General features: G+C 31.7%; 1 protein-coding gene across 1 annotated transcript in view; it reads left to right on the top strand.

Annotated features, from left to right (window-relative positions):
• The window catches only part of LOC111048595 (WD repeat-containing protein 6), a 32937-nt gene that overhangs the window by 5174 nt on the left and 13404 nt on the right, over window positions 1-14359 (top strand). Inside the window, exons 5-13 of the mRNA XM_039439455.1 lie at window positions 1893-1946; window positions 2067-2089; window positions 2262-2566; window positions 4601-4721; window positions 5671-5943; window positions 8525-8674; window positions 9816-9970; window positions 11224-11454; window positions 12989-13171. Coding sequence (XP_039295389.1) covers window positions 1893-1946; window positions 2067-2089; window positions 2262-2566; window positions 4601-4721; window positions 5671-5943; window positions 8525-8674; window positions 9816-9970; window positions 11224-11454; window positions 12989-13171 — 1495 coding nt within the window. The remainder of the gene's footprint in view (window positions 1-1892; window positions 1947-2066; window positions 2090-2261; window positions 2567-4600; window positions 4722-5670; window positions 5944-8524; window positions 8675-9815; window positions 9971-11223; window positions 11455-12988; window positions 13172-14359) is intronic.

Below are 14359 nucleotides of genomic sequence, written 5' to 3'. Positions count from 1 at the left end.
TTCGAAGCTTTAGTGGAAGACGAGTTGGTGGCATATGACGCAGGTGATTTGTACACTTCAATCTGTATTTTTTAATGATTCCTGTAAATGGTTGCAAATTGCACTCACTTCGAATTGTTTCATTACTTTTGTGGTCTCGTCTTGAGTATCCCTGAATGCTGCGCAGAATCCTCATCTCTGATGCCTGAATTCGTGAGTCATCATTCTTGGTCTTTGTCTCATCAGCCTAAATGCATTCTTACTGCAGGATAAATTTAACAGTTTTTTGAAACTCATAGAAGAAAGGCTTCCAATAGATAATGGCATGAAATTGTACAATTTTACTCCTGTAAACATCCAGCTATACTTGAGGTATTCAGTTCTTATGTTATTTCTGTGCTCCTGTTATGATTATTGACTTTAGTGCCAGTAGCCAACTCCCCTTTATAGTTATGTATATAGAGAAGTAGGCTCATCACATATACGGATGGCAGAGTCAACAGGTTAAGCTTTTTGAAGAGAGGCCTACAATGAGATCTTTGGTTTTCATTCATCATTATTCTAACTGCCCTTTTCTGAAGCCTGAAAATCTCAATGGATCTACTGCAATTACTCCATACAATGATACCATAAGACAATAATGAGAATATGTGAGAATAATAAACATTTAACAAAACATTAACATCAACAGCTCCACGAAATCTTCTTAACAAATAAAGGCCTTTAGATAGTTTCTTACTTAGAGACTCCATGTGCTGATTAGAGATAATTTAAAAAGGAATAAACATAAATAATTATATGTTATCTCTTCTTTCTGGTAGCATGTTCTCTTGCATATATTATTGTTCCATTCTTTATTATTTATTGATTCATACAATAAGTGCATAATAAAAATGATAGGGAGAGAAAAAAATAAGGTAACCTTGTGCTATTCCTCTCCCAAATTTAGATAAGGTTACACATAGTCCGAAATAGGTTAAATCTTGTAGTTCTTCACTTCACAAAATTTTCAGATTTGATTCTAACTAGTAGTTCTGTGAACAGTAGACCTCGCGCTCAGTGAGTTACATTGACCTGTTGTTATGTTTCCTCAAAAATTAATAAATAATTTATCAATTAAAATGACTAGAAAAAAATCCTAAATAAACATAGAGCTTTCTGTCCTATATCGTACCGTGACGTGTCGTCCCGGAATGTGAGTGTGAGCGCTGTTATCAGGTCTGGCTGCAACTGTCTACAACGTTGATGGAAAGATACAATTTTCAAGATGTTCGATGTTTTTGAACGGGTAGTATTATAGTCAACTGTCTACTATCGTTAATCGAAAGATACATTTTCAAAATGTTCGATGTTTTTGAACGGCTAGTATTATAGTCCACTAGACAGCTGATTTATGATGAATAATTCTATAGTCTGATTTTTACGGTAATATTGGCGTATGAAGGAGGCTCCTTTTTCCTTTTATATTATCCTTTGAATGCAAAGTTTCCAAAAACCTTGTATATTCGTCGACGCGCAATTTTAAAAAGGAACATGCCTGTCAAATTTCATAAAAATCTATTACCGCGTTTCGCCGTAAATGCGCAACATAAAAACATATAAACATTTAAAATTAAGAGAAATGCCAAACCGTCTACTTGAATCTTAGACCTCACTTCGCTCGGTCAACTATTAATCTATTACATGGAGTATATATTATTTAGTATTTTGGGTCCATAATGTGATCACAAAAACCACAAGGACACGTTAAAAAATAAAAACAATTGCGGAAGAGAACAACAGACTTGTGCCCAAAAATTTTATGTTTCCAATTTATTTAACATCAAAGCTTTACTGATAACATAAAATGTTTATGAAATTTCAACCTGCATCAATTGTCACTGTGATATATTATACCTTAATACTGACTTCAGTTATTCAGCACATCTGATAGGCTATGACTGGGATAATCTGATTTTCCTGCTCATGTGATCAGGACAACCTTGGAAAAAGACGTTCTATGAGCATCTAGTCTTAGAGCATTCTTAGACCTCGTGTTGTACCCTTTGTATATCCGATTCTCTTTTAAATAAAAAGATAAATTTCAGATTTATCTTGAGGTATTATCTATGTTTTATAATATATTGCCAATCCCTTACGATATATTCTCGATTACTCATGAATTATTCTCATTTCCCTATGATATATTCTCGATTTATTATGATATTCTTGATTTCTTATGATACATCCTTGACTGCTCATGAGTTATGATTTCTTATAATACATTCTCAATTGCTTATGAGTTACGATTTTTTATGAAATTCCGATTTCGATTCCTTATGAATTTTTCCGATTCCTCATAAAATTTTCTCTCCAGGGAGTAATTTTTTCAGTAACCTACAACCATGTCACCAGAACGATATGCTCGACTTCAGACGACCGTACAGTGAGGATATGGAACGTTTTACATCCTGAACAATGTGATAGATTGAATCTAGAGCAATGGATCCATTCCTCCATAGAAGGCCACGTCTCCATATTTGGGCACACGGCTAGAGTATGGAGAGGAGCCATGCTGGATAATGGGAAGGTTGTCAGCATTGGAGAGGTGGGTGTGATTCTATAAATCCGTAATTCACTCATACATTTTGTTATCCTTGTCTCTTTTCTGTTTAGGGCTACTTGTAATTGACCGAGCGAAGTGAGGTCTAAGATTCAAGTCGACGGTTTGGCATATCTTTTAATGTTTAAATGTTTGTATGTTTATAATTTTATGTTGCGCATTTACGGCGAAACGCGGTAATAGATTTTCATGAAATTTGACAGGTATGTTCCTTTTTAAATTGCGCGTCGACGTATATACAAGGTTTTTTGGAAATTTTGCATTTCAAGGATAATATAAAAGAAAAAAGGAGCCTTCTTCATAAGCCAATATTAGAATAAAAATCAGACAATAGAATTATCCATCATAAATCAGCTGACAAGTGATTACACAGATGTGTGGAGAAGTCAGTCTATTACTGTATTTGTAGTCTATAAGGTCAAAGAGGTATGCATCTTTAACAAAATGTTAATAACTTAATCCTTATAGATTCTATTAGATTGAACGGAAGTTGACAAACACACATCTTATCTTTTGTATGATAAGTTATGTTCAATCGAATATAATCTATAAGGATTGAGTTAATTAAATCTATAAGGATTGATTATTAACACTTTTTAATAACTTTGGTCCAATCACAGCTTTAAGGTCTTTGGATTCAATATTTTGTTTTGCAGTCATGGTATTATTATGCGTGCCCATTAGTACGGTATCAATATTCTCACATTCGAAAAAACTAAATTAATAGGTGATCAAAAAAAAACAAATGAACTAAATAATGCTGGAGAAATTATAATATTTTTGATTGTAAAACAAAATTTTTATCAGATAGAAAGATTATCACGGAACTGGATGCATTATATGAAATGGAATACAAATTCAAACGTGAACTGAGTTTGTTAATATTTAAAACAAGTGACATCAGGTACTTGTGGATGAGAATACTGCGTGAGGTCTACTGTTCACAGAACTACTAGTATAAATGGAAATACAAATCTCAGTACCCTTTTTGAACTATTTAATCACAACATGTTTTGGACATTCATGCCATTTTCAAGTGAATCACTGAAATGAATGTCCGAAACATGTTGTGATTAAATAGTTCAAAAAGGGTACTGAGATCTGTATTTCTATTTATATTTTGTTATCCTTCTATTCTAATCTATTTTATTCTACTTTTGGCAGACAACCTAAAGGACATGGTTGTAACAAAAATCATTAAATTTTTATGTTTTTTTGTAGGATTGTCAATAAAAAAATTTTGAATTGTTATCATATTGTATTATTTTAAAGTATTGAATAATCATTTCTGTGATGTTACAGTCAACAATAAAATGGAATATGTTGCACAAATGTGACTGTGGTTAATTATAGAATTAAAAGTACACTTATCAATAATCTTCTCCCTCTATATTGTGTTTCATTCTAAATTCAGTATTCATTATAGAGGACAATATTAATTATTACAAGTATATAATTGCATTTATATTAATATGACATGTAAGTATACTATTAGTAATATTCTTTTATAGTGAGTGTAATTCAAACTCTAGGACGCATTTATGTTATTTAATACAGTAGAACTCCAATTATCCAAACTCTGACTATCCGAATCGCCGATTATCCGAATCACTTTCAGAAAAAAATTCCAAGTGCGCTATTATGCTTCCCCCCGCGAAGCCAGTGTTTGCGCGTTCGCTCACTATTGTCCTTCCCTCCGCGAAGTCAGTGTAGGCACAACACGTGGTATGAGTTGAACTCCAGTTCCGTTTGAAAAACAATGATTTTTATTTCTAAACTTGTACATAAGTACATTTTATTTATATTTAAAACATGTGTAAATATCATGTTTCTTTCATTTAATTAAATAAAAAAATAGTGCAATATCAAAACGTAGCTTTTTTCTCTCCAATGGCAATTTTTAAAAAAAACTTCGATTATCCGAATGGGTTCCGGTCCCCATGAATTCGGATAATTGGAGTTCTACTGTATCAGTTCACTCCAATTACAGAAAAATTGATTTTTTTCTTCATTTTTCAGGACTCTCTCCTCTGTATTTGGGACGAAGATGGGAAGAATTTACTGAAACAAGAAACCCACCAGGGAGGGAGATTATGCTGTCTTGACATTGATAAGCAACGTGGTATTGCTATCACAGGGGGTAACCTTTACTCATGTACTCTACTAGATCTTAACTCAATAATTTGAAGGTAAAATTGTTCGAAAATGGGGAAATTATATGAAATTATTAATATTCTTACATTATAGGTGTTCTATACATACTATTTGTATGCATTACGAATATTATACATAGGTGTAAATGAAAATATAAAACAGATTTATATTTTCATTCGTATGTAGCCCTAAAGAAAAAAGACATAGGTGCTACTAGGTGCTACCATAGAGAAACAATAGCATAAGTAGATATCCCATGGTATAGGGCGTTTATGTCGCAACTTTTACTGTTATCTCAAGCCGATTTCTGTTGATTATTGTCGAATTTTACTGTTTTGTTGGGGAGAGAGTGTATGAAGGGCACAATATGAGACTACCAGTGTCACACAGCTTCACGGGAAAAAATTACATGAACTATGGGCTTGAGATAACAGTAAGAGTTGCGACATAAACGCCCTATACCATGGGATATCTACTTATGCTATTGTTTCTCTATGGTGCTACCTACAACTAGGTCTAGATGCAGTCTAAAGTTTAGGTGCTATATCTACATAGGTGCCACTGTAGGTAATACTAGCAAAAACTTGTAGTACCCTTTTATTAAAACATTTTAAAAACTTTAAAACATTTTAACTACTAGTTTCGACCATTGGCCATTTTCAAGTTAAAATGTAAAAATAAACAAGTTGATACTCATATTTTTACATTTTAACTTGAAAATGGCCTAAGGTTGAATCTAGTCGTTGAAATTTTTTAAAGTTTTTAATATGTTTTAATAAATGGCTACTACAAGTGTTTATATTGTTTTTATTAATTTGAATAAAGTAGTCCATATAAGTGAAGTGATTTTATACTAAGACTGTATAGCTAAGTGCACTTGCACTCATCACAAAAAAATTATACTATTATAATTTCTGTAATTAAATTACTTCCAGGTGCAGACGGTGGTATAAACCAATGGTGTCTTAATTCTGGGTTGAATGACGTCATCAAGACAGATTTGCCCGACCAGGAACCGGCTCGTCTTCTAGTGCTGGCGTCGGGTTCGATTGTCGTGGTGTACCGAACCGGTCGTCTGGTGGAATGCCACAAATCCTGTCCTGTTTTCCAGGATACTAGATTTGTCAACTACTGTTTGTCGGAGACATCGATTTGTGGCAGATATGTTGCGCTGGGGTCTATTCAGGGAGATATCCTCATACTAGAAGGTACTACTTTCTTTCTTAATAATTATTATTAAACGAAAATCCAAATTAAATGCTGTAAATCACCTCTAAGACTTCTGTTACTGTGAATATTGACAACAGGGTAAACAGCTAGATGGAAATTCGATGAGCGCTACTAAACAAAAATTATTTGTCAGTCCGGGAATAATTTTCGAATAGTAGCGCTCATCGAATTTCCATCTAGCTGTTTACCCTGTTGTCAATATTTACAGTAGCAGAAGTCTTCGGGGTGATTTACAGCATTTAATTTGGATTTTCGTTTAATAATAATTATTAATTCATTAGCATTTGAATAAATGCAATATCTCAGTAATTTCCATCTGTTGATTTTCTTTACTACTTTATCCACAACTTTATTGACTACGTTATTTTTAGGGCTACTGACCATTAAAACACAATTAAAATTATCAAATTCAAATTGATTTTTCCTTGTACAAATTCATACATACATTCACATAATATTCACAAGAATAAAATTATCAATTGTATAAAAGAACTTGACGCTCACAAGACTATTATCTGATCAAGTAAATAACCCTTGATAAAGTAATTCAATTCAAAAAATAATTTATTTTGAACAACATAATATTATTAAAAAACATTGTACCGGCTAAAAATATAAAATAAAAAATACTTATCCACATTAAATATGCACTTTGAAAAACAACTTATTTTAACATTATTATTGTTTTGCTTTAGAGGACAAAAAACATAAAGCGAAATTAAGATGGGCACACCTAGGCATAAGCCTAAACTAATTGTTTTAGAAATTAGGTTCATATTGTAATGATTTTTTATGCTTTTGGAGGGTCTCAGTTCGCTAAGTTCTCAGTTCATCAAGTACATATTTTAACCATTTCTTGAGAAACTGTGAACATGGGTAGTTGAGTTAGTTATTCAGTTAGTCAAGTTGTCAGTTTATGAAGTACCTATTTGACAATTTTTTAAGATATTGAAACAAATGGGAAGTCGAGGCATTCAGTTACTCAAATTTTCAGTTCATTAAGTGCGGTACCTATTTTGACCATTCCTTGAGATACTGGAACAGAGAAGTTGAGCCATTCAGAACGTAAATTTCTCAATTCATCAACTACCTATTTTTATCATTTCTTGAGAAACTGTCAAACATGGAGAGTTGAGTTATTCAGTTCCTCAAATTTTCAGTTCATCAAGTACGCTCAGTACCTATTTTGACCATTCCTTGAGATATTGGAACAGAGAAGTTGAGCCATTCAGAACGTAAATTTCCTATTTTTAGTAAGTACAGTACCTATTTTTATCATTTCTTGAGATACTGAAGCAAATGAGAAGTTGAGCTATTCAGTTCGTCAATTTATCAGTTCATCAAGTACCTATTTTGACTTTTTTTGGGATACTCAAGCAGATGGGAAGTAAAGTCATTCAGTTCCTCAAGTTCTCAGATCATCAAGTACTTATTTTTACCAATTCTTGAGAAACTGTAAAAAATGGGGAGTTGAGCAATTCAGTTCGTCAGGTTGTCAGTTCATGAATTACATATTTTGACAATTTTAGAGATACTGAAACAAATGGGATGTTGAGTCATTCAGTCTGCCAAGTTTCCGTTGCAGCTACACAGGCAGCTAGACCGTTGTACACAAGTCAGGTATTAGTGAGAATTTAGTTGAAGATTAAAGACTAAGTTAGGTTTAGGAAGAAAGTTTAGGGGTTAGTTTTTGGTTTTCAAATAACATTATGCCAGTATTATTCAGAATTCCTTGATAATTTTAGAATTGAATATATGGTACTGTATCTACTGGACTTTCAGACAGTGACAGTAACTTTACGAACTGAAAACTTGATGTACTGAAGTTGTCTACACGGGCTGATTCTTGGTCAACTACTGGATAAATTGGATGTCACTCTTCATTTTGATATTTGAATTATTGGTTCCATTTGGAAAAAATATAAAACATGTAAAAATGTTAATTCGGATTCATTTGAACAAAATTTCAGTCTTGGTTGCCCTTGCGTCTGTCAGATTTAACCGTGATTAACATCTGATTAAGAAAGTTTTCGCGGTTTGATTAGTTGACATTATTTAATCGCGAATAAATTTGTCGTATGTGCTATTAAGACTACAGATGGAAATTACTGAGATATTGCAATTATTCAAATGCTAATGAATTAATTATTATCAAATCACTTTTTGCTTTTAGAAAAAACGACTAGCAGATATTTTACAATAAATGAATTAATCACTCACTGTGACAACGAGTTCTCTCGGCAGTTCCGCCATCTTCTTGGTTGTCAAGTTTTATTGTAATTGGTTGTAATTATTATTATTGAACGAAAATCCAAATTAAATGCTGTAATTCACCCCGAAGACTTTTGCTACAGCAAATATTGACAACATGATAAACAGCTAGATGGAAATTCGATGAGCGCTACTATTCAAATTTTTCGAGTAGTGCTGTTGCAGAAGTCTTCGGAGTGAATTACAATATTTAATTTGGATTTTCGTTTAATAATAATGCTATTAAGACCTTTAGAAATAATTGGTTGACATACATTTCAGTTCTAAAAATTGCTTTACTTTTTACAGATAGAATTGGAACAGATGGTACACTGAGTTTAGTGGCTGAGAGGAAGATCTTTAAAGGTAAAGTGTTCTCTATACAATGGCTGGATTCAAACCGTATCCTGTGTTGTGGCTCTGAAGGAGATATGGCTGTATGCGAGCTAGATCAAATTGGTAATTTAAAATTCAACTTATTTTATTAATCTTAGATTATTATTAGAAATAGTTTATTCCGTTTCAAGTAATTTGTACGTATTTGTAAATTAGGATGATACAATTAAATCTCGATTTGATAATTTAATTATATACTACTAGTAGTTCTGGGAACACTAGACTTCGCGCAGTTATAAACCACAGTCTCCTCTAATACTGTCCATCAGAGTAAATTCTGTCCTGTCCTGTCGGCGAGATATCGGTGTTTAAACGACTAATGGCTCTTTGGGTTGTTGTTTCGACCATGCTAATAATTTGATTTAAACCGCTATGCTATCTATCATCAAAAGCTTACCGAATTGAAAGCAGAGAAAGTCGGGAGAAAATACTATGCTACTTCAAGTTATCAATTGCATGCCTCACTGCATGCAATTAATAGTCCTCACAACAGCTGTTTTTTCACCAAGTTACATTGAGATATTGAATTGCATGCGTCATTGCACACAATTTATTGACCAAGCGAAGTGAGGTCTAAGATTCAAGTCGACGGTTCTCTTCATTTAATATGTGAATATTTCCTATTTTAGTGATAATATTTCTTTTATGTTTGGCTTTGAAGCATATAAATTAAAAAATCGACTTTGTGAAAGTGATTAAGGACTGAAAATGTTGTGAAGTGAACAACAACAAGACTTGACCTATTTCGGACTATGTGTAGCCTTATCTAAATTTGGGAGAGGAATAGCACAAGGTTACCTTATTTTTCTCTCCTTATTTAATGGTGTACTTATTGTATGAATCAATAAAGAATAACAGAATAAATCATTTGTACATTTTTGATAAGCCACTTATCGTTGTCCAGGTAGCATAAAACGTTTTTCAACGTTGAAATTTGGTTGTTACGGTTGACTAACCGTTTGAATTTTCCTCAACGTTATAACTCCAACTACTTTAGTAACGTCTCCTCAACGTTACTTCAAACTTCATGATTTAAGATATTATTCTAATCACTTTTCAACCTTTTTCAACGATTTTTTTACAAATAGATCATCATTCTAATTTCTTCTCTAGAAGTACCGGTAGTAACTCAGATTCGATTATTTTCCTCCTAAAATAACCTAAATTTCCTCCTACATAACCTAATATACTCCTAAATTTTTAGGTGAAGAACTAAGTTTGAAACCAAGGGAACATTTCATTCTACCACACTGTAGAGAAAGATGGGTTACTTGTGCAGTCTTACATTATCCTTTTCTAATTTGTGGAACTCGTAACGGGAGTATACATGTGTATCAAATGGGCCCAGATAATTTACAGGTAAAACAGTTATATTTCTCAAACTTTACATTTAATCTAATCATCTATCTTATCTAGGTATTACTCAATCTATAAGGTACGTCTGTATTACTCTATGCCATATTTATTCGCATGGTCTATCTTTTGTCATTCTATATTATGACGAAACTCTTGGTATATGTATTAAATTATATGTATGTCTTAATTCAATCTATAAGCTACGTCTGTATTACTGTATGCCATATTTATTCGTATGGTCTATCTTTTGTCCTTCTATATGATGACGCAACTCTTGGCATTAAAGATTCTACTGGATCCTTTGTAACTGATTTTCATTTATCTTTCAAAAACCACATAATAGTAAAACACAAAACGTTTCCTGTGTTTGACTGGATGTGTTATTCTTAGCTTCTGATGCTTCCTTAGGAATATCCAAATTTATTAAAGTGTAAGGTATACAAAAGTTCCATTTAATTCATTTACAAAATCCGCTGCAGTCTTTCAGTCATTATTTATTATATTTGTCATCATTTATTATTAATTGACTACTCGGTTATTATCATCAATTATCAAATCAAATAAATCGTTTTTCACAAAATACAATCTAGAAAATAACTACTAGTTAATTGACTACTAGATTATTACCATAAATAATCGAAACAAATCAAATAAATCGTTACTCACAAAACATATTCTAGAAAATAACTAGTACCCTTGTATTATAAGAGTCAAGTATTCTCAATTTACAAGTTCTCAAAAAACTGGCAATAAATGTCAATAAATTTTTATAACGCTTTGCCTGATAATATCAAAAGAATGAGCTTTAATAGTTACTGTAAATATTTAAAAAAAAGTACTAGTCAATGAATGTTTATAGAAAGTTGAAGATTTTCTTTGTAATCGATTTTTAAACTGATTTTTCTGTGTTATTAATGACGTTGTTGTAACATTTTAATGTTGTGTGACAATAAACGATTTGATTTGAATATTTATTTTAAAGTATACTCTATTTAAAATAAATATTACAAGAGTAACTTACCGGTTATTTTTTATAATTGGACAATCAAGTATCCTTATTAAAATACTTTATTACAAAATAAAATACATCTGCAGATACAATTAAAATATTGTGAATATTCCCTACAAAGACACAGTCTGGGTTTGGGGAATGATAATTTACATAATATTACATTGAAACAGATTTCCATAGCTGTTGTTAATAACAACAGAAAAATAATCTTAACAATAAGATTTCCATTTCATAATTATTTCAGGATCCAGTGCAGTCTATCCATAAAATTCATGGCAGGCTAGGTGTGACCAGTCTGATAACTAATGGAAACTCCTTATGGTCAACCGGTAGGGATGGATCAATGCGAAGGTTCCTTATGGATGAGAGGTCAAATAAAATTGACCAAATTTCTGTTGATAGACTGCCTTTTGCTTGGGTTGCCAAAATTATTCAGACAGAAATTGCGGGCACTCTTGTGGTTGGTTTTCATGAGGTGAGTATTCAGTTTTATTGAGTTATATTTATCCACAATAAAAATTCAAAATCAAGCATCCTCTTAATATTTATTTCAACACAACATGATCTCTTTGGAGTCATTTTCAAGTGTGAAATTCTCACATGTTGTGCTAAAATAAATATTAAAATGGTGGTATGATTTCTCATTTTCATTTATATATTTTTGGCTTCAAAATTTTCTGAAATAACTTAATTTATTCAGAGTGCGGTGATATTAAGTGCAATATTCGACTATAATTTGGTATTTTAATCATTCTAAATTCAAAAATTTCAGCTCATATATAATTTTGGACAGAACTTTGAACTTTAACTTTCCTCAGTAAGAACATAACCTATTTTTTCGGACATTTTATTATTTATCAAAATTTGGGAACAGAATAGTTTTGGGCTATGCCTGTTGTTCTATCCCGATCATATTCATATGATTTGTAATTGTATCAAAAAATAAATACTTTAAATAACAAAGTAGACATATAGTTATAAAGTATTTCCGTTACCAATAAATTGATTGTTTAAAATTAATGTATTCTGTATAATAAAGAGAGATTCGCTTTAAGAAATCAGTGGACATGATAGGACTACAGAGTTGCCGATTCTCTATTATCACCGCCTTCTATATTAGCTGTGATTCCGGTTTAGGCCTATCTGATGTACTATTAATTTATTGCTGATTCTTGTATAATGATCAACTCCGTCTCAATTATATTCTATTTATCAGGAAAATATCATTTTCTCATAATTTAGTAATAAATATTCATAATTGAGGTTAAGTATTTTGGTAATTTGTTATGGTTATTTCCATAGTCAACAAACGATTTGGCCACAGAGCGGAGGTAGAAGAAGATAGATCTATCTGCTTTGTCCAATGAAAGACAAGGATAGAAAACCTATTTTGATCAGGTGGTGACTTTATAACGTGAATTTCACTATAGTTCAGAATGTCCATGGCCTAAAAAGGATAGAGCTATTTGCTTCGTCTAATGAAAGACAAGGATAGAAAACCTATTTTGATCTGGTGGTGACTTTATAACGTGAACCTCACTATAGTTCAGAATGTATATTTCTTTACTGTGATTATTTCAAGTGATAATGTTTTACTGAGTTTGATGTCATGCTATGCTTTGACTCCTGCTTTTCAATAAAGTTTTGCACTGATGAACAGAAAGACGATATCATTAGTTCTTATGAGAGTATTCACACATTATCTACTGAAAATGTGTGAACACTCTCATAAGAGCCAATGTTATTCATTCTCTGTGCTTACTAGCGCATACATATTTATTGGAAAGCAGGGCGTAGATAGATTATCATTAAATTAAATATTAGTTCTTATGAGAGTATTCACACATTATCTACTGAAAATATGTGAACACTCTCATAAGAGCCAATGTTATTCATTCTCTGCTTACTAGCGCATACATTTATTGAGAAGCAGGGCTTAGATAGATTATCATTAAATTAAATATTTGTTTCAATTCAATAATTTGTTTCATATTCTTTTGTAATTCTAGAAAGATGTAGTGGTCTGGAGTCAGAGATCACGTGTGATAATATGGAGCCTCAATTGTTGTGGAGGCCACAGAGAATGGAAGTGCTTTGTCAACAATAATTTGTTACATTTTTATTTCATCAAAGACAAAACGATCCATCTGATCAAGAAACCATTGGAACAGATTGCTGCTCCTCCGCTATTGGTGAGTCATTTCATTTGAAAATTCATTAATTAATACACAATAATTGACAAAAATGAATTCATTGGTAAACACAATAAGTTTTCGAAAAGAAACTCTTATTTACAAACTACAACAGAATACAAGAAATTTGGAGCAAAGTGCACTGGCTAAAAGAGTAGAACTAAACTAAAATTATCAATTAGCATCTGAAGGATTTGTGCAATCAGTAATAAGTAAATAAATCTACATCTACATCTTAGGTTATCAATTTTCTTTTTTAAATTTGTGTATAGAAATATGGTTTTTATGAACTTCTAATGACTCGCAAAATGTATCTTTATTAGAATTTTTAACTTTTGGCATAAAATCTTAAACAATAGCAAAATTAGTGGCATCCCGACACATATTCATATATAGTGGGGGCCACATTTTTCTCAAATCAGCAAATAATCAACCAATTGTATTAATACTTTGTAAATAATTGTACCTTATATGCTTTTTTTAATCATGTCTATAATTTGAATTAACTCCTCTGGTCGTGTTGTACCCTCGACCAGAGACATTATAAAAAAATGAATAATTTATTGTCACAAACATAAAAATGTCATAACAAAGTCATCAGCTTATAGCAATACCACATTGAATATCACATTTTATTTTCATTATTTTAATCTAATACATATCAATAGGGTTGTGTCCTATATTATATTTAACTACAGACTTCACTGTCATAATGCAACCACATATAAATTTAACACCTCAAAAAATAAAAGCGATTGATGAAAAAACTAAATACACATTGAATGAATTCTCAACTCAACTTTTTAACTTTATGGGTTATCGTATTTTAATTTTGAAATTGTTGAAAACTTGGCCCTATTTTTAACTTATTCATCAAAATTTGAGAATATGTAGCGGGTAGCCTATACTTATAAGTACTGATATACGAATAATCAACTAATGACATTTCTTTTTTTCAAGTGTTTTCACTGAAAATTGGACAAATTTGAAAAAAAAACATAACCAACTTTTTTGTCTAGTGTATGAAACGAAATTTGGGGAAGGAACAGTTTTGGGCTGTGCCTGTGAGTATTTCCCCAAACAATCAATCAATCAAGTTTTATTGAACAAAATATTTACATTGAAGGTCCCACTAAACCCGAAGGTTTATCAGTAGGTGCCTATATAAGTATACATAATAAATTATAG

This window comes from Nilaparvata lugens, chromosome 12, assembly GCF_014356525.2.
Source record: "Nilaparvata lugens isolate BPH chromosome 12, ASM1435652v1, whole genome shotgun sequence".
NCBI lineage: Eukaryota > Metazoa > Arthropoda > Insecta > Hemiptera > Delphacidae > Nilaparvata > Nilaparvata lugens.
The sequence above is the reverse complement of the archived record's forward strand: the minus strand, read 5'-3'. Positions and strand labels throughout refer to the sequence as shown.